This window comes from Chenopodium quinoa, unplaced genomic scaffold (assembly GCF_001683475.1).
Source record: "Chenopodium quinoa cultivar QQ74 unplaced genomic scaffold, ASM168347v1, whole genome shotgun sequence".
NCBI classification, from domain to species: Eukaryota; Viridiplantae; Streptophyta; class Magnoliopsida; order Caryophyllales; family Amaranthaceae; genus Chenopodium; species Chenopodium quinoa.
The window spans coordinates 843,809-870,830 of NW_018745461.1; the positions used below are offsets into that span (position 1 = coordinate 843,809).

Below are 27,022 nucleotides of genomic sequence, written 5' to 3' on the forward strand. Positions count from 1 at the left end.
GCCTGGGCAGGACGCCGGTGCCACGGTGGTGGCGTGTGACGTGGACGCCGCCACCGTGGTACCGGCGCCCTGCCCAGGCGCCATCACCGTGGCAATGGCGTCTGGGATTGGCGCCGGAACCGTGGTGTCGGCGTCTGGGACAAACGCCGCCGCCCAAACACCGCCGTCCAGCCACCAGTCGCCGCCGGGCCACCACCTTTTCCGGTTTTTTTTTTTTTTTTTTTTTTAAATAAAAAAATTTAAAAAAAAAAAAACATACCTTTCCTCCTCCAAACCCCCTTGCTCCGGCCACCGGTGACGCCACTTCCTTGCCTTGCCGCCTCGACATTTTGAAAAAATATTTTCGAGAGAGAAAGTGAGACTACAAAGTTAAGAGAAGATGAGAGTGTGTTTTTTACTAGAGTAGAGAAAATATAATTTTAGTTCGAGGGCAAAAGAGTCATTTCACTTTTAATTTGTGGGCTTTATGTGGAAATTTGCGGGCGATGTTTAGCAGTTCACTTAGTTTTAGGTGCACTTTGTCAAAGAATGGGGTTTGATAACTTTGTCGGGGAATCAACCTTCACCACATGTTTGAAATGTGTGCTTTGTGAGTTTTGTCAAGCAATGAGAAAAAGAAGAAACTCATAAAGTTGAAATTTTAAAATAATACCACCAATAACCACGTATTGAACACGATATGATATGAATGTATTTAACACATGTTTAATTTATCTTATTTTTGCTTATTTAATCTACTCTAGTTTGGTTTGATTTGATTGTCAAATTTGACCAAATCTTGACCTTAAGTGTGCGCTAAAGTTGCTAATTTATAAAATTACATTCGATTTGGTTTATGGTTCAGTTTGATTTTAAACCGTATTTGTTTCACCCTTATGGCCAACCACATATATAGGTTGGTGATTAAGGATTTTGTTCTCTCCACCTGAAAAAAGGAGATATGGTCTAATCTGATTTAATAATTTGATAAAGTTTGACTGCATTTTAGGGCCTGTTCATATTTACTAAACTGAGCTGAACTGAACTTAACTGAACAGAACTGAACTGATTGGAGCTGAACTGAACTGAATTGAACTGAAAAATTAAAATGCATAAAACTGAACTGAACTGAACTAAACTGAAAATAAGTAAATATGAACAGACCCTTAATCAATCAATAATCAATAATATAATACTAAAATAGACACAGGAAATGACACGTGTCAATTCCTGCTATAGTTTTTTCACTCCAAAAAAATCCTTCCCTTTTGCTAAAATCTTCTTTGAGAAATTTGGTATATGTAACTATCATAATATTATTTCAAATATTTTATGTGTATCTTTTATAATACTCCGTTAATTCCTTTTAGTTATTATTACTCCATTTTCATAAATATTACTCTGTAGGACAAATCTTTAATCCTATATACACCATTATTTTGTTCATTGGTTTCTCGCCTAATTCTAATACGAATCTAGTAAATAATAGGTTTGAACTTGAATTTTTTATTTTTTTTATTTATTTTTTAAATATTGTAATTGGTTTCTCGCCTAATTCTAATACGAATAGCCTATTAAAAATATGAAGGGATTTTAGCAACATACCATAACATTATAAGCACTTTTATCTATACATGTAATCATGTAAGGTAATTTGATTAAATTCTTTGTATGTGTTTTTCCAATACTTTCACATAGTATCAAAATTTAGGAAAAATATTGACTAGATACCATAATGGGGTTATCATTCTTGCCCATTAAGTGTAATACACAATTTTAAATACTTATTTGATTAATAAAAAAAAATTATACTAATTTATCATAGAATTTTTAAAACACTCAAGAGGATTAAGGGCCTGTTCTCATTGACTGAACTCAGCTGAACTGAATATTTTACAAGAAGGAAATTAGGAGCTGAACTGAACTGAACTGAACTGAGCTGAGCTGAACTGAACTGAATTCAACGTAAGAGAACAGTCCCTAATATGTAGATGTAGTTTTAATATACTCATTTGTCTAACTAACTCTTTCATTATATTTCATCTTTTATTTCATTATATACGCAAAATATGAAGATAATAAATATATTATACATGTATTTTATCTATGCTATTTTTAATACAATTTGTTTCTTTTATTGATTAAATTTAGTGAAATAACTAATCTAATACTAATCTATAAAGAAAAACATAATCAAAGTGGATCTTGTTAGGTTCGTCTCATAATGAACTTTTCAAATATGTAATTTTCACATTTCCTTGTAATACGCAATTAACTATATTTAGCAATAAGTAAATGATAATTAAAAGTTATTGTCTGAATATTTTTTATTTGATTTGATTTGGTCTGAATTTGTTAAGGAAAAAGTAATAATAAGTACTTGAAATAAGAGAACATGCCATCAACAATCAACAAAAATCATAATGTTGAATTGTCAAATTAACTATGGCAAATGTTAATTATTTAACTCAATTTTTCTTAATTTTTATTGTATACGTGTTCTTTTACATAATACTCGCATAGTCGAAGGTTTTGTTTGGTTCATTGTTAGTAAAGAAATGGAAGAGAAAGGAAAGGAGGGGAAAAGAAAAGAAGAGAAGGGAAAAGAAGAGATTTTATTTCCAATGTTTGGTTAATGAAATATAATGAAGGGAAGAAAAATGAAATATGCTTTTATTTTCTCTTTCTAGTCGAATTCCTCCAATTTTGGGAGTAAAGAAAAGCTGAAAATTTGTAAAGATGCGTTCCTTTCACTTCCTTTACTTCCTTTAGATTCTCATGTCATTTGGGTAAGTCTTGTATGTGGCTAGCCACACGGCGTGGTCACATTAGTTTACAAGAGTAAATTCCATTTTTATGTATGAGTAACCTCAAATTTTCGCAAGAGTAACCTTATATTGTCCATAAAAGTAACCCAAATTCATTATACGAGTGAATTCAAGTAATTTAGAAATAAGTAACTCCATTTGTTCATTCGGGTAACCCCTATTCTTTTATTTTGAAAAATGAAATAATTATCCCACTTATTTAAGAGAGTAACCCCTATTTCTTATTTAAGTAACTTACATACGCGTTTAAGTTAACCCCATTTGTCCCGTAAAAAAAAAAGTGGATTGCTAAACATCGCCCGCAAATCTCCACATAAAGCCCACAAAATTAGAGTGAAATGACACTTTTGCCCTCAAAGTAAAAAACACAATTTCTTCTCTCTATTCTCTACTTCCACTTTCTCTCTCTAAAAAACTTTCCGAGCGATGTCGAGGCGGCCCGGCAAGGAAGTGGCGGCACCGGCGGCGGGTGGACAGCGGTTTTCCGGCGAGAAGGTATTTTTTATTAATTTTGTTTTTAAAAAATAAAAAAAAAAAGTTCGGAGGCGGTGGCGGCGCCAAGGCCAGACGCCACCACCACGGCGGAGGCGCCTAGGCCAGACGCCGTGACGGTGGCGGCGGCGCCTAGCCCCATACGCCACCACCACGGCACCAACGTCTGGCCAATGCGCCGCCGCCGTGGTAGTGGCGTCTGGGCTAGGCGCCGCCGCCACCGTCACGGCGTCTGGGCGAGGCGCCTCGTTATATATTTTTTTTTTTTAATTTTTTTTTAAATTTGTTTTTCTTTTTTTTAATTTTAAATTTTATGTTTCTGATTTTTTTTTATTTTGTTTTAAATTTTGTTGCTTTTTTTTAAAAAAAATTTATGTTCCTCTTTTTTTTTTTTTTTAATTTTTAATTTTATGTTCTTGTTTATTGTTTTTGTTTTTTTTTTTTTGAATTTGTTTTTTTACTTAAAAAAAATTTTATGTTCCCTTTTTTTTTTATAAATTTTTTTTAAAATTTTGATGTTCTTCTTTTTTTAAGTTTTTATAATTTTATATTTTTTAAGTTTTGTGAGTTTTTTGTTTTGGTTTAAAAGATGCATTAAAAAAACTTTATTAAAAAAAATTTAATTCAAAAAAAAATTAAAACAAAATTAAACAAACGCAAACAAAAATCCATAAAAAAAAACATAATTATAAAAAACAAATCAAAAAAAAAAACAAAAACAAACAAATAAACAAAAAAAAAATTCAAAACAAAAAAAAAAAGAAAAAAAAAAGAGAAATTAAATTTAAAAAAAAAAAATTTTAAAGCAGCCCATAGTGGCGCCTGGCCAGGACGCCGGAGCCACGGTGGGGGCGCCTGGCTAGGACGCCGCCGCCATGGTGGCGGCGTCCTGGCCAGGCGCCCCGGCCGTGGCTCCGGCGTCCTGGCCACGCGCCACTCCCATGGGTGAGGCTTCCCCACCAGGCGCCTATGCCACGGTGGCGGCGTCCTGGCTAGGCGCCACAACCACGGCATGGCCTTCTCGGCTAGGCGCCAGCCACCATTTCGTCCTTACGATACGTTACGAACCTCGTTTTCCGGTGACGATGGCGACTCTCTGGTGCATATCGCCGCCGACGACGTCTCTTCGGTGATCCACATTTTTTTAGTGCGAAAAATTTGTTTTCGGTTAAAATTATAAAAAGGGCAAATTTGTCAAAAAATTATAAAATGCGGGCTTTATGTAGTAATTTGTGGGCGATGTTTAACAAATCCCATTTGCTCATCACCTAACCTCCTATCCACTTAATTAATTGTCTTGATCTGTTGATCATGTGAAGTAGCCACACGTGCCTGTATAAAACTTTGTTACTAAATTTTGCAATCAACAACAATAGTAAGGAAGAGTTCGCCAAAAAAAAAAAAAAAACTTTAGTAAGGAAGAACTTTTTTTGAAAGGTAGTAAGGAAGAACTTGAACTTAAAAAAATGGCGAAATTGAATGGTGAGGATGATAACTTCATTTGCAATATTGCTGATTCCAAGTCTCTGAAAAACAACGACTATGTTTTCGGCATCAACCCCAATCAACGCAATTCTTCCTGAACACCTGATTTTGGTTTCATTCTCCCAATTTTGCCGGTAAAAACCCTAATTCCTTTCAATTCTGTTTTAGAAATTTGTTATTCTATTATTCAAACTGATGAATTCGTAAAACCCCAATTATATTATTGCTGTTCTTCGTCCAAATTATCATACTTACTCATGTAATTATAGTTCATATATACAAGCTCAAGTTATTGCACTATGATGAGTTCAACAATCTGAAAATTCCATTAGAAACTGTTTTAAATCTTGATTTGCATTTTTAAAAGAGACAAATCCGAAATATAGATTTTGTGGGTTCTTGCAATTGCTTGGTTTGCTCGTTTTAGCAAGTTTCGACGACTCCGGGAAGTCTTAGGAGTTGTGGAATTTTCTTTATTTGCAATTCTGCAATGCATCATTGTGGATGTGGATGTGGATGATGCTTATCGGTCTGGTTACTCGTGCATTGATGATTACATGATTGGTTTTCAATTGAATCGTTCCTGCACTTATGCAATTGCAATTTGTTTAGCAATTATGATAAAAGGGCAATATCGCGTGTTTGCAAATTTTTCAGTAATTTTACTGAATTTATCTTAGTCCATTAGACTATCACTTAATGTGCGTCATCCTTCTTCAGTATAGTTGTATTATCGCTTATTGCATATGGTACAGATCGTGCTTTAAGCCTATGATTGCCTTGATTGGGGATGATGGCAACAGTTGATTCTAAACACCCAACTATGAGGTTTCTGACTTCAATGTGTTTATTATCAAATAGATATGAAAGCTAGATTGTAATTGCAATATTGGGCTGATGTGGCCCTTAATTATGCGGGTAGATTTTAGCCATGTCTTCTGTGCTTTTGAGCTTTTAATTGTTATTATGATCTTTGCATCCTCTGAACAAGCTCTTCACAGAATCACAATTATTTTTTCTTTAAGAAACAAAGTTAAGTAGCCTAATTTTTACAGTATATGTATAACTTCTCTGCTTTATCTGAAAGCTGCCGTTTACTCAGGATTCTTTTTTTCCTCTCTTCTTGGAGAAAAGGACCAACGGTGCAGCTTGTGAGTCTGTATTGGCGATATTGATTGCTCAATTTGGATCAACACGTACAAGCTTGAATTTTGAATCTGGTTGTGGCACAGCTGCACAGGCTTGGATATTGGATCTTGTGTACTCTATTTGCAGGATATTATAAGATTACTCAAGTAGTCAAGTAAGTTCATCAATTTTTTTGTTTTTTGTTTTTTTTTTTTGTTTTTTTTCCTCCTTCTAAAATATATGAAACAATTTTACAAAGTGTCAAAGTGCTTTGATTGGATTACTTGTTTGCTTATATGAGGGTATTTAGTGCTTGAATGCTTCAAATCTTTATTTTATGTATCTTAATCATAACCAGTTGAGGAAATAAGGCTTTGGTAATGTTTTATATATGTGATAATTATATAAAAGCCTCACATTCTAATTCAAGGTGCTAGCTTGGTTTAATACAAACAACTTGTTCATATTCCCCTCCTCAATATATAAACACCTCTAAGTAAAAAAAAAAAATAAACTTGTTCATATTCCTCTCCCCATTATATAAAGTATAAACAACGCCTCCAAGTAAATATTACTGAACTACTCGTACATGCTTTTGTGTATGTCTATTGAAGCTCCCAGTTTCAAGAGAACTTGTAAAGGTACCTGCCATTGTGGATTTGTGGATGGGGTAGAGACACTATGAGACAGTTGGAATACATCTAGCCATACATCCTTTGATTATAAAAGCCCTTAAAGGTCATTTTATGAAATAAGGTGTACTAAATTTAATTTATAAAACTGAAGCCATTGACAAAGAGTACTATCGTACTAATGTTCATAAGATTTTCTTTTTTTGGAAAGCAACGTACATGGTTTTCTTAAGGAGGTCAATTATGGAAATGTATCTAAATTTACAATAATGGTTAAGATTTCTTCAAATTTGATGATCCTTCCATTAGTTCATTATAAGCAATCATAGTTTAATTAAGTTTTATTTTTCCATTTTATCTTTGTCAAATAATGAAAAATTAAAGAATATATAAAGTTTTAACCTTAGTTTTTTCCACACAATCGGGGTGTTGTATCTTGCAATATACAAAAGATCATTGTCCTATTGTATCTAATAATTTACGCAAAATGAGCAAATTAATTTGTTACTAGCGAAATATGAACAAACTAATTTTGCTAATTTGCTTCATTATATATTTGCTTGCACAAAATGAGCAAATTTGTCAAGTAATGCAAAAGAACATATCAATTTGCTCATTCTTGTTCATTTGTGGAATTAAACGAATTGGACCAAGCTACAATTAATTGTATGATGAAGATGTTGCTAACTCGTTATACTACCTCCGTTTCTTATTATGTGCAATAAAGGGGTATTATTTATGATACATAATATATTCCTTTGTTGCACATAATAAGAAATGAAGGTAGTATATTTTGTTCATAATAAATTAATATAATCAAATATAGTGAATATGCGGGGAAAAAAATATTGAAAATTGGATGATCCAAATAGAAAAGTTGATTAAGTCTTAAGAGGATTATATCTATAATCCAAAGTGTTTATTTTTTAATTTTTTTAATTACAAGTCAAAAACTTTTTTTTTGCCTTCTTTTTTTGTCTTTTTTTTTGTTTTTTGTTTTTTTTTTTTTTAATCTATTGCTTTATGGAGTGACACAATGACTTTTTGCATTTTTACACTAGTCATATCTGTGTGGTTTATTGTAACTTTTTGGGTGTACCAAACACTCATTTGTGATGCATGTACGAAAAAAAGTAGAATTTAAAAAAAAAACTAAAATAACATAATTATAACAAAATTGTCAACTCTTAGAAGATTATAACACAAAAATATACGATAATATTTATATAATATATAATAAATTAAAAATATTTAATGCATTGGAACGTATTTCTTTAACGACATGAATTCCTAATTCTAAAATCAACACAAACAAACTATACCTTTTTCGTGTACTTATAAGAATATGGAGGAGAAAAAATGTACTATTGATAAAATTAGTTATAAACATCTATTGACAAAGGGAATTAGTTCCTTAATCATTTTAATAGTAGAATTTACTTAATTATAAAAGTTCCATGATTTGTTTTTCCTTGATTGTGCCTTCATAATTGAAATTCTTTAATAGATGGAAATTATTTGAATAATTAGTGCCAATTTTTACCTTGCCAAATGTGATTGATTTGTCAATGATTAGTTTCCATTTCAATTGCAATTGTAATATCAAAACATTTCTTTCCATCCATGCTGATTGATTGTTATTTTCCCCCATTGAGCTACAAAAGATATCATTGTGTCTTTGATGGACACCAATTGTCCTACCTTTCACTAATATAATAGAGATATAGAGTTTGACTAAATCTTTTCACTTATATATAATAACTAATATATATATATATATATTGATTTTACCACCACTTAACGGATTTTTGGAAGGAATCCGTTAAGTGGGGTCACGTTGCCACATGACACAATATTATTTGTTTTTTTAAAAAAAGAAAATTAAAAAACTAAATAAAAACCCCAAATTTAACCCTGCTCTAACCCTAAACCAGCCCACCATCATCACTGCCACTGCCGGCACTCCCTTCCCCACCTACCCCAACCTACGCACTAACCCGACGCACCACCCTAGCCAACCGGAAACACCTCAGTGTGCAAAACCACCCCCTTTCCCCCACCCTCGAAAGTCGAAATTGCCAAATCGACCATTCTGGGTTTCCATGGCCGATTCTGGCCATTTTGAGGGTGAAAGGGTAAAGGATTGGTGGTTTTCGGTCGAAACCGGTTTCGTTGGTGGTTGGGTGGCGTGTTTCAAGGCTTGGGTTGGGTTTCGTTGGTGGCGGCGTGTTTTAAGGTTGGCTGGGTTTCGTTGGTGACTAGAGGTGCTGAAGGTGTGGATGGGATGGGATGAGATGGGGAGAGGTGTTGCCGGCGGCGGGTGTTAGGGTTGCAGAAACTGGCTGAGATAACCTATTCTGCTCCAATTGGAATTTCTATCACTATTTACCTTTAAGTAGTTTCCTCATTTGAAATTAATGTTCACTTGCATATTATTAAGTCAATTGGTTCCAAGAATCTCCCAACGCCACAGTGAACTGAACGGCATAAAGAAAATCCACCACTCCTCAAAAAACACATAAGAAATTAGATAGGTCCTCTCAGAATGCCGAAAATGGAAATGTGTCGACCTTAATTCTAGATGAGGTTGAGAATTTAGCTGATGGGCTGGATTTTCCTTACTTAGACCCACCATTAAATCATTAATATAATCCATGGAGGAGATATAGAGGTGGAGAGTGAAAGGGGTTTGTGGGGGTGGTTGGTGTACGTGGGAGTGGTTAGTGTAGGTGGGGCCATAGCGGTGGTCTGAGTGTTGTTAGCTAGGAGATGAAGGTGTTACCTTGGAGATGGAGGAAGTTGGTGTGGTGTAGGACAACGTAATGATGTGGTATTGGATAGGGATGGGAGGTGTTGTTTATGGGATAGTGGTGTATGTTAGGAAAATGATGTGGTGAAAGATTAGGTTAACCATGGTTAGTATATTAATGAAACTAATCCATTTAACTCACATTAATGTCATAATTGGGATGAAATTATTATTTATGGTTTTGTATAAAAAATTTAAAAAAAGGGTCACCATTTTAGTGCATTAAAAGTTGAGGGCACCAACTCACCAATTCACCATTGAGAATTTCCCTTTTCTTTTGTTTTTAACGTGATTTTTACATTATATGTAATCAAATAATGCCTTATAGACTACATGTATTTCATCATTTTTGATAAATAATTAATGTTTGAAATTGTATAATTTAAAATTTTTAATATCTTTTATATGTTGGGTGAAGGGGCATGAAATTCGTTGAGAGTAAAGGGGCCATGAAATTATTTCGATAAAAAATAATACTACGTTGATCTTTAAGTGTATATATATACGGAGTATATATATATGTATATATTATTTGCATATATAGTTGACGGAGTAATACGCAATTAAAGATATTAATGATCAAACATATGTGTCGGGACTCACCATGCTTAATAAGTGTTGCGTGTTACTTAATGACACAAAGTGATTCTTCACATCTCCATTTCTTAATAAATACGTCCTTAATGCACTGCTTTAACCTCTTGCACTATTCTGAAACACTACAATTCCTCTAGTTTTCCGCTTTATCTCTCGTCTGAAATACCAATTGGTCACAACTAGAGTATTGGTCTGAAAATCTGAAATGGTGAAATTGAGGGAAGAGAATGATCCTGATACTATTGCTAATGTGAAGTGCAGGATCATCAACATCAGTAATTTTTCGGCAGAAACCCTAACTATTCCCGATGATCTCATAATCGGTAACATTCTGCCAAGATTGCCGGTAAAAACTCTAATCCGTTTCACATCTGTTTCTAAATTCTGGCTTTCTACAATTTCTACTCCTGAATTTGCAAAATCCCATCTCAAATTCTCCCTCAATCAAATTCTTTTAATCGATAAAAGACCTTTAAGATTCATGATATTGCCATATGATGATGAAGAATCTGACAGTCTGGAAAACCCAATTGAATTGGAAAACTTTTTTGATTCATCTTTTCAACAAAAATTATCTAAAAATGATGTTAGCTTTGTGGGTTCTGGTAATGGGTTGGTTTGCTTTGAATGTGATCATTTGTGTTTCTTCTTTATCTGCAATCCTGCTCTGCATTCATACCGTAAAATTATGTATCCGAATCCTGGTTACTGCTCCAATACTTCTTGGTTTGGTTATATACCATCTATTGATGACTACAGGATAGTTGTGCTATTTGGATTGTCTAGATTAAGAGTTCAGCGTGAACCTCCTGTATACTTTTATGTGTTTTCGCTTAAGACGGGGAATTGGAAAAGAATATGTGACCTTGATGATTATTTTACTCGCTATGAATGGTTATGCTGGGACACGAAAGTGGTCAATGATATTCTGTATTGGTCTGTTGGGTTTCTGGAATATGCGATGCCTAAGCGCATTGTAGGGTATAATTTGGTTAGTGAACAGGTGGAAGTATTTCCTTGGATGGATTGGTTACAACAGCTGAAAGTATTCCCTGGGATGAATTTGTTACAACAGTGCGTTAGTACAAGGTTTTTCTTGAGGAATGGGTGCTTATCAATAGCATGCATCAGCTTAATCGATCGGATGACTGAAGTTTGGACATTGAAACAATTTTATGATTGGAACTCTTGGGAGAAAGTGGGTTCTTTCAATCGTCCGTGCACGTTTGGTTGTCATGTCACCCCCACAGGCAAGTTTTTAGTAGAGAAATGTTTTGAGCTCCAAACACCGAACCGGTTCATGATAGTTGATGCAAGTCTAGATACTGAAAAACAAAGGCAAAGCCATACTTGCTCATGTGACAACAAAATAACTGTTTCAAATGCGGTGGGTTATGTTGAGAGTCTCATTTCCCCCTTCGGAACAATCATGTCCATTGATGAGGAAGACCGTGAACTGTGATCGACATTGCTATCTTATGTGGGTGTGTTCGCTTTGTGGTTTAAAATTTAAATTGCTTGTATTAGGTTTTATCATGTGATTTTCCTATTAGACCTTGTTTTTTTTCTGGGAATCAGCCATTTTTGTTGTTGTTGTTGTTGCTGTTGTTATTGTTGTTGCCGTCGTCGTTTTTGTTACCATTGTTGTGGTGGTGGTGGTGGTGGTGGTGTTGCTGTTGTGTTGTTGTAGCTTTTCTGAGACTGATTCAGACTCAAAGCTGTTTGTTATCTAGCCTGAGCATAAAATATTATTACTGTTGAGAAGGTGACAATTTTGTAATAGTCTGTTGCTTTTGTAGTGGTTGGTTCATGATAATAATAGCAACGAAGTTTTTATTTAATCCATCAATTTCATTTTGGCTTTGTATGAATTTGAGTATTTATTCCTTTCTGAATTTTGTAAGCAAAACTGGCTTGAATTGATCATGAACATGGTTACGCGGGTCAGTGAAACCATCGACATTGGCATAAACAACCATCTCCCTTTCCCTGACTACTGCCCTGATATCATATAGTTTATTCCTAATGATTGTGATGCAAGCAATACTCAATATGTTTCTTATTTTTATTTCAACTAGCTCTTTGCTCTTTCCAAGTTATTCATGAGTCAGCCGCCATAAGGGGTTGTCAGTTGTCACTGTGAGTCGATCTATTGCATGGTGCCAACAGAGAGTGCTGCTGGAAAGAAGAATAACATTCTGGTGGTTTGAAAAGTTTGATCCAACCTTGTGCAATTGTTAATGAGACATGTTCAAGCTTAAATTACATTTCAAATATTAAAAGAGCCAAACTCAAACTCAATTATTTGCATTTTTATTTAAGAAAATTGTTTCGTATACCCCTGAAGTTTTAAAAAATGCACCGACTGGAAACTTTCAAATGCACCATATATCCTTAAGTTTGTAAAAAGAAAATGCACCAAATACCCTGATCATCAAACAGATGTACATATTATTTATATGTCAAATTAAAATCATGCCTACATATTGACTCTTGCTAATTAATTACCAAATCCAAACTCTTTTTTAAAAAAACCAAAATTATTACTCATTTATTTTCCCCTCTCATTACATCTATCCCATTCAACCCCTTAAGATAACTATAACCCGTTTCACAATAAATTAATGAAAATGCTAAATAAAAAGCAAAACTATTGATTATTATTAATATTAAATGCGGCAAAGGTTTACTTACTTTAATCAAAATTTTCCTATTTTTATTGCATTAATACATATCATTTTACAGAATGCCCGTGATTACAACCATTGGAATATTGGAGTTGCTTTAATAGATTTTTTTTTTTTTTTTTTTTTTTTTTTTGGTGTTCCACACTTCTATGGTTCTACCTGTTCATCTTTGGACTGATCCAGATTCGGGGCTCGGCTCTAAATGGTTAGATTCTAATCCCTTCACAATTGTTGCTACGAGTAGTCAGTAGTCTCATTTTTCACTTCGCTAAACTTAACTAAATTTCCACTCACAAAAGTAAGGAAGAACTCAGAAAAATGGCGAATTTGAATGGTGAGGATCATAATTTCGATTGTAATATTTCTAATTTAAGTGTGAAAAACAATGACAATGTTTCAGCATTAGTCCAAATCATTGCAATTCTTCCAGAACACCTGATTTTGGTCTCATTCTCCCAATATTGCCGGTAAAAACCCTAATTCCTTTCAATTCTGTTTCAAAATTTTGTTATTCTATTATTTCTATTGATGAATTCGTGAAAACCCAATTATATTATTGCAATTTTCGTCCAAAATTTTTCATACTTACTCATACTCGTAATTATAGTTCATATACAAGCTCATGTTATTGCAATCTGATGAGTTCAACAACCTGAAAATTCCATTAGAAATTGTTTAAATCTTGATTTGTATTTTTATTTTGTGGGTTCTTGCAATTGCTTGGTTTGCTTGTTTTATCAAGTTTAGACAACTACGGGAAGTCTTAGGAGTTGTGGAATTTTCTTTATTTGCAATCCTGTTATGTGGATGATGCTTATCGATTCGGTTACTTGTGCATTGATGATTACATGATTGTTTTTCCATCGAATCGTTCCTGCACTTATGCGTTTTCTTTGAGGAATGGAAAGTGGAACAGGGTTTATGATATTGATGTTAGGTTGCTTTATACTAATTGGCATATTTTGGTGTTTGATTTCCAATTGGCGAGTTATTTAATATACGTGTATGTATGTAAAGCGATTGACTGCTGGTTAGTGTAATACAATTCTATGTAGGATTCTGATTAATACGTAATCTAGGTTCCAGAGAATACTGCGTGTAGTCAGAAAATTAAGTATTGGAATAAGACTATACATAGCAATATAGCATGATTCATGTATGAGACTAGATTTTGTTGCTGCATGTTTTAGAAGTTATGTGATCACTCCTTGTTTTATATCTTACTAGAATTACGTTGCTTGCTTCTCATTTGATTGGTCAGCCATACGATAACATACTAAAATAGCTAGTTTTACTTTGAATTATTCTCATTTGATTGGTCAGCCATACTATAACATAGCTAGGTTTGTGCTTCACATAAAAACTTAGAACAAGAACAATCAAAGGACAAGGACAAATGGTCCAACTTATACAGTTTATGGCCATAGTTTCTTTTTTGTGGTTTGTATATTTTTTTCTTACAAAAATTTTGATTCTCTTGGTTGATGTCCTTTTTTGAGTCTACAATGTTTTACCGAGTTAATTAATAAATTTTGAATTAATCACGTGATTTTGTGCAAATCTAGTGATGAAATCAAAATGGCATTCCAGATCTTTTTCAGAGGATAAAACAAATTATGTTCTTTGGACTGTAAAGGCACCTTGTTTCTATGCATAAGGTCATGGAGTGGCTGGTTAGATATGAAGAAAATTTTCTGCTTCAGAACCCTAAGTTAGAGAACTGCATGTAGCTAGGGAATTCAAGTAAAATTTTGGAATCACAAATATAATCGTAAGACTTGCACGAGAGTATACTTGTTACTAAATGTAGCTATGAGTAGTAAAGCTGTGCATCACAAAGCACCGTGAGACCATGACAAAGGGCTTCGCGAGTTGTGAAAATTGGCCTGTTTGTTAAAAGGGCAATCTATGCACTATGTAGCAATTATGATGAAAAGGGAAAATACTGTGGGTTTGCAACTTGTTCAGCAATTTAACTGAATTTATCTTAGTCCATTATACTATCACCACTAGATGTGCCCCCTCGTCTTTCAGTATAGTCATTACCTTATCTATTTCCCATTGTGTTGTATTATCACTTATTTCTACAGTACTGATCGTGCTTTTAGCCTATAATTGATGATAATGGCAATAGTTGATTCTAAACCCCAATTGTGAGGTTTGTGACTTCCATGTGCTTATTGTGAAATAGATATGATAGCTAGAGTGCAATCACAATATTGGACTGCTGCAACCCTTGATTATGCAGGTATATTTTAGCTATCATGATCTTTTCATTCTCTGCCAGAACAAGCTCTTCACATTCACAGAATCACACACACACACACACACATATTTTCTTGAAAGAAACACAGTTAGGCCCCGTTTAGTTTGATGTAAAATGTTTTCATGGAAAATGAGTTTCCCATATTCCTTTGTTTGATTTGTGAAGAGGTGGAATATAATATTCCAAATGGTGGAAAATTACATCCATAATAGTGGAAAACTATTTTCTTTATAAAACAAGGGAAGCCTCATTGTCTTCCCTTTCCCTTATCTCCTTTTTATTTTTCTCTCATCCATCTCCACATTTTCACTCCTATTTTTAATTTCTCTTAGTTTTTCTTGTAAGAACCAAACAAAGGGAAACTATCTTGCAAGTGTGGTTTTCCTTGAAAATATGTTTTCCATTAAAACTAGTTTTTTATTGAAAGTATTTTACATCAAACCAAAACGGGGCTTTAAGTTGCCTAATTTTTTTACTGTATCACATCTCTGCTTTATCTTAAAACTGTCGTTTACTCAAGCTCCCCCCCCCCTCTTCTCTCTTCTTGGAGCACAGGTGCAGCTTGTGAGTCTGTATTGACAACATTGATTGCTCAGTTCAGATCATATTAGAAGGTTCAACACTTACAAGCTTGAATTCTGAATCTGGTGGTGTTACAGCTGCATAGGCTTGGATATTAGATCTTGTGTACTCTATTTGCAGGATATTATAAGATTATTCAGGTAAGTTATCAGGTTCTTTTTTTTTTCCCCCTTTTAATAGGAGTCCTTGGCAGTTTTTAACGTACATATTTTCTTGGCTTCTAAAAAATTTTGAAACAAACTGTCAAAGTGCTTTGATTGGATTGCTTGTTTGCTTGTATGAGGGAATTTAGTGCTTGACTACTTAAAATTTTTATTTTATGCATCTTAATCATAACGATAACCAGTTAAGGAAATAAGGCTTTGGTATTATTTTATTGTTAGTGATAATTATATAAAAGTCTCACATTCTAATTCGAGGTGCTAGCTCGGTTGGTCCAACCAACTTGTTCATATTTGCCTCCCCATCACATAAACAATACCTTCAAGTAAATGTTACTCAACTACTCGTTCATAAGCATTTGTAGTTTAATTAAGTTTTATTCTTCCATTATATCTTTCAAGAATAATAGAAAGTTGGAGAATATATAAAATTTTAAACTACTTTTTTACCACACAACCGGGGTGTTGTACTTTGCAGCATACAAAAATTATTGTATCTAATCATTTACACAATGAGCAAATTAATTTTGCTCACTAGCGAAATTTGAACAAATTAGTTTTGCTAATTTTGCTTCATTTTTTTTACTTGCACAAAATGAGCAAATTTGTATAGTGATGCAAAAGAACATTCTCTGTTTGCTCATTCTTGTTCATCCATGCAAGTAAACACATTGGACAAGCTACAACTAGTCGTATGGTGAAGATCTTGCTAACTCGTTATATATCTTGTTCATAATTAATTAATATAATCAAATATAGTGATTATGTGGGAATAAAAAAGATTGAAATTGCATGATCCAAGCTTTAAACAAGTCTAAAGAAGATTATATACATAATCCAAAGCATTTTTTTTTTAAATAACAATGACTGAAAAAAATTATGTTAAAACAACTTTTGTTTATCTATACCCTCCGCTTTATTAAGTGACTCATTGACTTTTTTGCATTTTCACACTAGTCATATATGCGTGATTTATTGTAATTTTTTGGGTGTACCAAAGACACCTTTTTGATGCACGTATGAGAAAAAGTGGAATATTGAGAAAAAAAAAAAACTCAAATAACATAATTATATTAAAAATAGTAAACTTTTTGAAGACCACCCCACAAAAATTACTATGACATTAATATGATTGATAACAAAATTAAAAGTATTTCATGCATTGGAATATATTTCTTTAACGACATATGAATTCCTAGTTCTAAAATCAACACACACAAAATATACCTTGATTATGATATTCATGCACTTGTAAGAATAAGGAGGAGAAAAATTGAACTTTCTCTATTTGGTGTTTTTTTTTCTTCTTCTTCCAGTCGACACATTTTGAATATAGCACTATTTACTTACTCCCCTTTGACCGTGATTTATGCATTATACACAATTAAAAATATAGTCCCGTGGAATCTTGTTAGATTCGTCACGATATATATTTTAAAAATATCAATTGTTCATAAACCTTGTTTATCGGTAATTAAAGATATTAATAGTTTATGTTGCCATGTGGAAATTGTGACTAAAAAACGTGTCAACAAAAAGAAACGGAGAAAATATTATTCATAAATTTAGCTATATGTATTTACATCTATTCACAAAGTGGAATTGATTCCTTAATTATAATTTTTAATAGAATTATCTTAATTGTAAAAGTTCCATGATTTATAATTCCTTGATTGTACCTTCATAATTAATTTTTTTTAATTGATGTCAATTATTTGAATAATTAGTGCCAATTTTTACCTTGCCAAATGTGGCTGATTTGTCAATGATTAGTTTCCATTTCAAATATAAACTTATAATTGTAATCATCTAATATTTATATTATTGTATTTTAGGTGGACACCAAAGCCCTTCCCTTCATTTATATGATAAAGATATTGAGTTTTACTAAATTATCTTACCTATATGTAATAACTAATTTTAATCCATGATGCTTGGTTTTTCTTTTTCTTTTTAAAGTGACTTTTACATTATATTTGATTATATATGCCTTATAAACTACATGTATTTCATTAATTTTGATAAAAAATTAATGTTTGAAAATTTGAAGCTGTATATAGCATAAATTTGGAAACTTGAAATTCTAAAATCTTTTTATATTTAGGGTAAAGGGGCATGAAATTATTTTGAGGTGAAGAGACATGATATTGGAAGAAAAACTAAATGTAATTGAACGGAAAATATTATGTGAGTAATTTGAAGGCATAAAGGTGGAAGAAAATCAAGATTGTGTAGGAGAAAACATGTGAACCCCAAAGAAATAAGATAAAAAAAAGGTCTTTAAATGTGACACGTGGCACTTTGGATTTCTTGCAAAATTTTCCTATTATTAAATATTATTATTTTTTTTAATGAAATATTGTTATACTTCGTTCGTATATATTGTTGGATTAGTTACGAGGTATAAATTCATAATATCATTTTTTACTAATACGCAAGTAAAGATATCAACAATCAAATATTTGCATCGGCATGCGTAATAAGTGTTTGCGTGTTACTTAATAACACAAAGTGATTCTTCACATCTCCATTTCTTAATAAATACGTCTTTAATGCACTGCTTTAACCTCTTGCACTATTCCGAAACACTACATTCCCTCTATTTTTCCGCTTTTATCTCTCGTCTGAAATACCAGTTGGTCGCAACTAGAGTATTGGTCTGAAAATCTGAATAATGGTGAAATTGAGGGAAGAGAATGATCCTGATTCTATTGCTAATGAGAATTGCAGGATCATCAACATCAGTTATGTTTCGGCGGAAACCCTAACTATTCCCGATGATCTCATAATCGACCTCATTCTGCCAAGATTGCCGGTAAAAACCCTAATCCGTTTCAAATCTGTTTCTAAATTCTGGTTTTCCACAATTTCTACTCCTGAATTCGCAAAATCCCATCTCAAATTCTCCCCCAATCAATTTCTGTTAATCTTTAAAAACCCATTAAGATTCATGTTATTGCCATATGATGATGAAGAATCTGACAGTCTGAAAGACCCTATTGAATTGGAGAACTTTTTTGATTCATCTTTTCAACAAAAAATATCTAAAACCAAGGTTAGCTTTATGGGTTCTGGTAATGGGTTGGTTTGCTTTGAATGTAGGATTTTATGTTTCTTCTTTATCTGCAATCCTGCTCTGCATTCATACCGTGAAATTATGTATCCTAATCCTGATTACTGCCCTAGAACTTCTTGGTTTGGTTATATACCATCTATTGATGACTACAGGATAGTCGTGCTATTTGGATTGTCTAGATTAAGAGTTCAGCATGAACCTCCTCCTCCTGTATACTTTTATGTGTTTTCGTTTAAGACTGGGAATTGGAAAAGAATGTGTGACCTTGATGGTTATTTTACTCCCTATGAATGGTTATGCCTGGACACAAAAGTGGTCAATGATATACTGTATTGGTCTGTTGGGCTTCCAGTATATGCGATGCCTAAGCGCATTATAGGGTATGATTTGGTTAGTGAACAGGTGAAAGTATTCCCTTGGATGGATTGGTTACAACAGTACGTCTGTACGATGTTTTTCTTGAGGAATGGGTGCTTATCAATGGAATGTATCAGCTTAATCGATCGGACGACTGAATTTTGGACATTGAAACAATTTGATGACTGGAACTCTTGGGAGAAAGTGGGTTATTTCTCTCTTCCATGCACGTTTGGTTTTCATTACACCCCCACAGGCAAGTTTTTAGTAGAGAAATGTTTTGAGCTCCAAACACCGAACCGGTTCATGATAGTTGATGTAAGTCTAGATACTGAAAAACAAAGGCAAAGCCATACTTGCTCATGTGCTGGTAATAGAACTGTTTCAAATGCGGTAGGATATGTTGAGAGTCTCATTTCCCCCTTTGGAACAATCATGCCCATTGATGAGGAGAACCCTGGAGTTTGATCGGTGCTGCTATCTTGTGTTGGTGTGTGCGCATTGTGGTTTAAATTTTTCTTGTATTAGGTTTTATCATGTGATTTTCCCATTAGACAATTTTTTTGCTGGGAATCAGCACTTTTTGTTGCTGTTGCTGTTGTTGAGTAGTTGACAATTCTGTAATAGACTGCCGCTGTTGCAGTGGCCGGTTTATGATAATAACAATGAAGTAATTATATAATCCATCAATTTCATTTTGGCTTTGTATGAATTTGAGTATTTGATTTTTTTTTTTCTTTCTGAATTTTGTAAGCAAAACTCGCTTGAATTATTTATGAACAGGCTGTGAAACCATCTACATTGGACATAAACAAACATCTCCCTTTCCCTGACTACTGTCCTGATCTCTTTGGCCCCTTTCCTACTTGCTAACTGACTTCAATTACTGGTAAATTTGCGTCTTCTTGCTGTGACTGCTTTTTCTGGATTGCTAGTTCTCTTGTTTGCAGCCCTACCAATATGCTAATAATAATAGTATCATATAGTTTATTGCTAATGATTGTCATGCAAGCAATGATCAATATGTTTCTTATTTCAACTTGCTCTTTGGTGATTTTTCTTTTTGAGTAGAATTCAACCCTGATCCTCTCCAAGTTTGTCACGAGTCAGCCGCCATATGGGGTTGTACTGTGAGTCGTTCATTGCATGGTGCCAACCGAGAATGCTGCTGGAAAGAAGGATTACATTCTGGTGGTTTGGGAAGTTTGATCCGACCTTGTTCAGTTGTTAATGAGCCATGTTCAAGCTTAAGTTACATTTGCCTCTCTTTTTTTTTTTTTTTTTTTTTTGAGGAACAATTATTTGCCTAACTTGTGAGCTTATTAATTTATGAAAATGATTCTATATGAGCTTATTATTTGAATGACAAAGATAGGATACACTTTTTCACACAAATTGCCCTAGTCATATAAAATTACAAATTAAAGCCAAGTAACAACATAAATTTTTAATTGCACATGTTGAAACATGATGTATTTAGTCGAGTTTAGGTTTATCTAGATTAAACCCAAATCATTCCTATCAAGCCAAAATATTAAACAAAGTTATAGGATTAAGATGAGTTCATTCTCTAGTTTGAATTTATTAAAATTAAATCAAATCAAGTCAAGCTAATGTTAGAGTTTGTTAGATTTGCCTTAACTTGTAGTGATAATAAGCAATCAATGTGAGACTATACATAAAGCATTAAATCCTCCCCTCCCAAATGTTGATAATTATACTGCATTCTACGAAAAACAACTTTTTTGATTTGTGATGAAGAAAATGAACAATATATAAGTGTGCAATAAATATTTTTTGCACTATAAATATAGAAAAGATTCAACTCTTAAAGTTCTTAATCATTAGGTCAATCCTTCATTCATCATCGACTTATTACAAGTGAACTTAGGGAATTTAGGGATAACAAACAGGTGGTGGGCGTGGTGCGGTGCAATTGTGGAAACCCCCCTTCCCCAAACCTATATCTACCTGAAGTTTCTATACCCACTACCCACTATGGAATGATTGGAATCCACATCTACTATACCACTCAAGTAGATATCTATTACCCACTAATTCACATATTACCTGCCTATACCCACTTATTAGTTATTACCACCTATGACCATCGAGTTTATATATCAATAAAATTATATAGTAGATGTCTTGTGTATATAAAAATGTTGGGATTGAGTGAACAAGTGGATATTGAGCGGACGGTGGACATAAGTTGAGCGAGATTTCAAATTTACCACATATTCAATTCTTATGACGAATACGAAGGGTCAAAGTATGACTTTTTATATCCATACTCACTCATTAATCATTATATTCATCAAATTTGCACTCATATCCACTTAAATTAGGACGGGTGTTATATATAATCCGCCAAATCATACCCACTTGCCACGAGTGCGATCCCCGAATAAGTATATCGTGTTCAAAGTAAAACACACCCGAGCGCGAGCAAAAAAAAAACAAAAAAAAATGACAGCACTCGGCTCTTTTATAAATACCATTTCACCTCCTTCCTTTGGCGCCATAACCCCCAAATTCAAAATTTACTCCTCTCTCTCATCTCTCCATCTTCATCATCACCAAACTCCCACAAAAATGTACACCTACTTCAAACAACAACACTCGACATTATCGGTTCCGGTTCCAATTCCGATGCAATCGAATCATCCGATCTCACCACCATCTTCATCATCATCACCCCAATCATGTAGTCAAGGTCATCGATCTTCGCTCATCCTTCAATCCGAAGAAGGAGGTTCAATTTGCTTACTCTGTTTCACAAACCTAATCACAAACCCTAATTCTCCAACCTTCCATGTATCCTACGCTCTCTCTCAGCTCTCTCATGCCGTCTCTCAGCCTTCCTTTCTCTCTCCTCTTCTCTCGTTTCATACTCACCTCATTCTCTCTCCTCTTGTTCATTCTCTATCATCTTTTGATGATGAACAGATTGCTCGCCAAGTTATTGATGTTGTTTCTCAGATTTCTGATTATGGCGGTTCTTCGGTTGCTGGTGATTTTGTTGCCAGTGTTGCTGCTGTTTTGTCGTCTGGTGAGCTTGCTTGGAGTCGTCGTCAGGTTTACTCGGTGAGTTGTTTTTCTGTTTGTGATGAATTTTGATCAATTAGGTTTGGATTTTTGTTGTTTTATGAGATTTTTGGTGGAAATTTAATTGAGTAGTGAAATGTGATGTTAGGTTTTGATGTGATTATTTTTTTGTAGATTGATGAAATTTTTTGATTTCAGAAGTTGATTTTTGGAAATTGAGTGGTGATTTTGTGAAATGTAATTTTAGGTTTTGATGTGAATTGTTATTATTGGAGAATGATGAAATTGTTTGATTTCAAAAGTTGATTTTTAAATGGAGGTTGCAGATGAGAATTGGTGGCTTGTCTCTTAGATTGTGCTCAATTTTGATGAATGGATAGGTTGTTTGATGTCAATGTTTGGAAATTTGGTTGCTGAAGTTATGTCAAAGATCCGAAGTGAATTCCTGGAGACTTGATTTTACAACTTTTCGAGTTTTGAAATGAGAGATGTGGAGGATGGAGACCGTAGTGTTGACATTGATAGGCGTGTTGAGATCAGTAAAGATGGAGTTATTGGTAAGATCATTATACATTCACTTCTGAACTGAATATGGATTTACTGGTAAGAGCATTATGCATTCACTTCTGGATCGAATATGACTCTTGGAGATGAATTATGTTGTGACATATGTTTATAAGGCTTATAGCTAGCTTAGCATTCTAGCTACCATTATCTGTAAAAATCATTGATGCATTTTGTTATTTGAAAAACCCGTGGAAAGTATGCAAATAGAAATGTGAATGTTTGGGGAGTAATCGCAACAGCATATATGGATGAGTGTATAAGTGTATAATATTGTGCCTAGAATGAGTGTGAAATAGATTTTTCTTTTCTACAATGTGGTTATACTGTTACTTTATTGGTTAATTAGCTATATACTTATATACGGATTGATTTATTTCTCTCTACTTTTCCTTTACCCATCTTTGTTTTAGGTGTAATTAGATTTAAGCCTATGTAGTTAGATTTAAGCCTATGTAATTAGATTTAATCCTATGATGACTACCCATCTTTGTTTTAGGTGTAATTAGATTTTAGCCTATGATGAATACATTTTAGCCTATGTAGTTAGATTTAAGCCTTTGTTTTAGGTGTAGTTAGAATTAAGCCTACCAGCTTTGTTTTAGGTGTAGTTAGATTTGACTCATTTGAGCTATAGGCCTAAAATGAGTACATGTAACTGTGTATTCATTTGTTTGGTCATTTGTTAAGTGATTGGATTTAAGCCTATGATGAATAAAAATGCATTATGTCACAACAGTGATCATAATGTAGTCAGCTTATTGAGTGAAATTATGCTTTCTCCAAGCTTCTTCCCATTTACTCATATAGTCTTCTATTAGTGCATTTGCAGCATATAATATCAAGTAAACTACAAGCATTAAGTAAACACAAATTATTGGCACCTCAGTGATTTGGAGTTAAACTCACTGTTTTTTTTTTTTTTGTTTTTGTTTTTGTTTTTGTTTTTTTTTTATTGTAGCTACATTGTCTGGGAGTTTTTTTGACACGTCAAATGGATACTTATGACAGTATCAAAGATAAAACTGGTCTGATCAACAATCTTGTGATGGGTCTTCAATTGCCAAGGTATCAGCCTGAGCAAACACAGAGCAGTTTATTTATTGAGTACAGATTACCATCTTTTCACTTTGTCATTGCTATGCCATCACAAATGCAGTGAAGAAATTCGAGGGGAGATCATGTTTGTTCTGTACAGGATATGTATCCTCCAGTATTCCAGTGAAGATGAGGAAGGTGCTGATATATTGTTTGAGTATTGCCCCATGATCTTACAATTATCTTTGGATGCACTTATGAAGACTCAAAGAGATGATGTTCGCCTAAACTGTTTAGGTTTGTCCCTTATATCTCACAACTGCCTGTATATAGCTTTCTAGTTTGGATCACTCTGCAACACCTGCAGAACCAAGCTGTAAGACAATATTAAAAGTTGCATTTATGGTCTATACTAGTAGAAGATCTTAAATTTTGGATTCCAATCTTTTATTTTCTCTGGGCATGAAGGGATTAAGTTTCAGTAAGATCATTCTAATGTATAGCAATGTCAATTGGGTTATAGTTTTCAGCTAGTCAGATATTACACTAGTACTTGAGCTAGAGTGAAAGTTATAGAGGAAGGTATAACTTGGAAAACTCTATTAGAGGATTATTAGCTAAAATTCTTTGCTTGGTAAAATCTCTTGAGCAGTTTGCATGAGAATGTGTTATGACTGTCATCTCTTGTTAAGGATCAAATTGAATCTGCAAGCTAAGCTTTCTATTTATTTGGGGACATTTAGATTAGAAAAAATATGAATGAGACGGGCTTTACGTTTTGTTTTAAGGTTGTAACATCCTTGCATCACATAGAAGAGAAGCACTGCAAGAAGCATTTGTATTTGCATATCATTTCAGACTCTTAGTTAAGTAATGACTGATTTACTTGTGTAGCTCTTCTGAAGGTGTTGGGTCAAAGAGGATTCCTCTCAAATGCCTTTTCAAGTGAGTTCAACATGATGGATACCTGTGAAGCGGATAACTATACGCAATCCTCCAATGATGAACCTAATGGTTCTTCTTTAAGTAGATTGTTTGCTGAGGCTATTAAGTCTCCGTTGCTCTCTCCTGATAGTCAAGTTCAAGTCTCTACACTGGACCTCATAGTACATTGTTTGTCATGTGGGAACTGTTCACTCAAGCAAATTCAAGTCTTGGTGGAAGAGAATCTTGCAGACTATATATTTGAAATACTAAGGCTATCAGGTAATAATTTGTTTGCCTAAACAAAAATTTATAGGAATCAAACGTTAAAAGCATTCTTGAGGAATCATGCTACATGTAGTATTTACTATTTTATATCATCAGTGATGCTTTGTGCAGTGTTTTGTCAAATATCTTGCTATTCTAACTCAAGTTATACTGTTGTTATTAGCAACTTATATAGTTCTAGGTATAGATTTTCTGTTGGATGCGTTTCACAAGCTACCTAACTGTATGCTTATATTACAACTTCTACTTTGCAGAGTACAAGGACCAGATTGTAAGCTCTTGCGTTCAAGCTCTTGATATCTTATCAGCGGCTGAACACGTCTTCAGGCAGAGGCTTTCCCTTGGCTTCTCTACTTTGGTCTCTGTTCTGCCTCAGGTAGCTGAAGTACCTTTTCATCCTGTTCAACCTCAGATGCTAAAGCTCATATTGGTTGGCATCTCAAGTTATCCCGGAGTAGTATCTGCCAAACTTGCTGAAGAAATAAGTAGTTCCTTGACACTAATACTAAAGAGATACTCTGCTGGTGAGATGGGTATGCTTCCTGAAGCATTCATTACCATCTGTTCCATTTTTGTTGCTCTTGTGAAATCTCCTTCAGCTAGCAGAGCTTCAAATTTGATGGCTACAGTCCTGCAAGCATCAAGACATGCAATTCTGGCCTCATTGAGCACAAATGACTTAAACAGCTACCAACTTCTGCATTCTTTATCTCTGTTAAAAGAAACATACTCATTTTGTCACGAAATCAGCTCTATATGTAATAGTACAGAGATGCAACCGAGAGATTCAATTATAGAAGTATGTCAAAATCATATAGTACCTTGGTTTATGACAGAAATCAATGGTTTGGAAGAGGAGAGTGTGTTAAGAATATTGGAGACCTTGCACTTCATACTGTTACAAGCTCATGATAATCAGGCCTTGCAACGCACTCATGCTCTACTTTCACTCTCGTGGTTCAGCTTGTCTTTCAGATGTTTAGGTCTGTACCCAACAGAAAAGATGAAATTGACAGTGTATCTGATGCTAAGTACTATTGTGGATAATATTCTTGGCGATGATTCTGGCAAATCCATCAGAACTGTTGCATCTGCTTTGCCAATAGATCCTGTTGATCTTCTGTTTCTTCTGGGGCAGAAGCACAACTTAGATCTGTCATCTTGCCAGATTGCTGTATTACAAATACTGCATATCAGCTCTTTATACGACGAAATGCAAGTATCTAACCCTGCTTTGAATTTTCTTGACTTATTAATGTCCTTCAAGTTTTCCATCTTAACCTTTAGATTTTTCCCCATCTTTCTCAGGCTTGCTGACAAGAAGCTAATTTTGACTTCTCTGGAGCAATATATGCTTGCCAACAGCAGCCACTTGCTTTTCAGAGCTGTTGACTCGATTGTGGTAGTCTATTTGTTGAATCTTTATGCTCTGTGTAGAAGCTTTTCCAAGAAAAACTACCAAATTTGTTACAGTTCTGATGCAGAAAAGATTTTCTTCGAGCTCTTGGAGGAGCAAGATTGGGATTTATCATCTTTTGACATTCACCCATCCTCATTAAAATGGTTGTTTCAACAGGAGAAATTCAGCAAGTCCTTGTCTTGCCAAATCCTCAAACTCTCTCGAAATAGTTTCTCAAATGACACCCTAATGAACTGTGGGATTCTTAATTTCCACGATATAGCATGTTTAGCCTCTGTAGGAGACAACCTTTTACCAAAACTGTTGGTCCTTCTGCTGAAACAGCTTGTTGGAAATGATATGTTACTAGAGGATGTAATATCATTACTTCATTTTATATCGTCAATTATCACCATTTTTCCGCATGCTGCAGATCAGCTCTGCATGCATGGAATGGGCAGTGCAGTTCAAAATCTCTGTTCGAATTTGTTATGTTCTTCCTCACTAGAGAGCTACATGATCGTTTCACGTTTTATCTTCATCATCTTATGTTCTGTGCAATCTCAAACACTCTATGATGATGAAGCTTGGCTTGCAGTGGTGATGAAGGTAGGTAAGTTTTTGTGTAAAAGCATTCAGACCTGGTTTCATCCATGAAAATTTCTTACTTTTTCTTCTTTTT

The 27,022-nt window shown here is 34.1% G+C and overlaps 3 protein-coding genes across 5 annotated transcripts; all 3 read left to right on the plus strand.

Moving 5' to 3' along the window:
- The first annotated feature begins 4,577 nt into the window (after nucleotides 1-4,577).
- LOC110714755 (putative F-box protein At1g32420) lies at nucleotides 4,578-11,791 on the plus strand. 2 transcript variants are annotated; one of them, XM_021893300.1, is made up of 2 exons: nucleotides 4,578-4,918; nucleotides 5,887-11,791. In XM_021893300.1, exon 2 carries the CDS (start codon nucleotides 10,156-10,158, stop codon nucleotides 11,410-11,412), a length of 1,257 nt encoding a protein of 418 aa, XP_021748992.1. In that variant the 5' UTR covers nucleotides 4,578-4,918; nucleotides 5,887-10,155; the 3' UTR covers nucleotides 11,413-11,791. The 2 variants fall into 2 exon arrangements, with proteins under 2 accessions (XP_021748992.1, XP_021748993.1); XM_021893301.1 differs by having other exon boundaries at nucleotides 5,919-11,791.
- An 808-nt stretch (nucleotides 11,792-12,599) lies between these two features.
- On the plus strand, nucleotides 12,600-19,787 carry LOC110714792 (F-box protein At4g22390-like). Of its 2 annotated transcripts, XM_021893347.1 has the most exons (4): nucleotides 12,600-12,842; nucleotides 13,038-13,104; nucleotides 14,829-14,885; nucleotides 15,459-19,787. In XM_021893347.1, the coding sequence occupies exon 4, from the start codon at nucleotides 18,321-18,323 to the stop codon at nucleotides 19,545-19,547; it is 1,227 nt and encodes a 408-aa protein (XP_021749039.1). In that variant the 5' UTR covers nucleotides 12,600-12,842; nucleotides 13,038-13,104; nucleotides 14,829-14,885; nucleotides 15,459-18,320; the 3' UTR covers nucleotides 19,548-19,787. The 2 variants fall into 2 exon arrangements, with proteins under 2 accessions (XP_021749039.1, XP_021749038.1); XM_021893346.1 differs by having other exon boundaries at nucleotides 12,600-13,104.
- Nucleotides 19,788-21,674: 1,887 nt separating this feature from the next.
- LOC110714813 (protein PRD1-like) lies at nucleotides 21,675-26,997 on the plus strand. Its single transcript, XM_021893363.1, has 5 exons — nucleotides 21,675-22,166; nucleotides 23,653-23,759; nucleotides 23,851-24,026; nucleotides 24,624-24,935; nucleotides 25,196-26,997. The coding sequence occupies exons 1-5, from the start codon at nucleotides 21,675-21,677 to the stop codon at nucleotides 26,995-26,997; spliced, it is 2,889 nt and encodes a 962-aa protein (XP_021749055.1).
- Nucleotides 26,998-27,022: the final 25 nt, after the last annotated feature.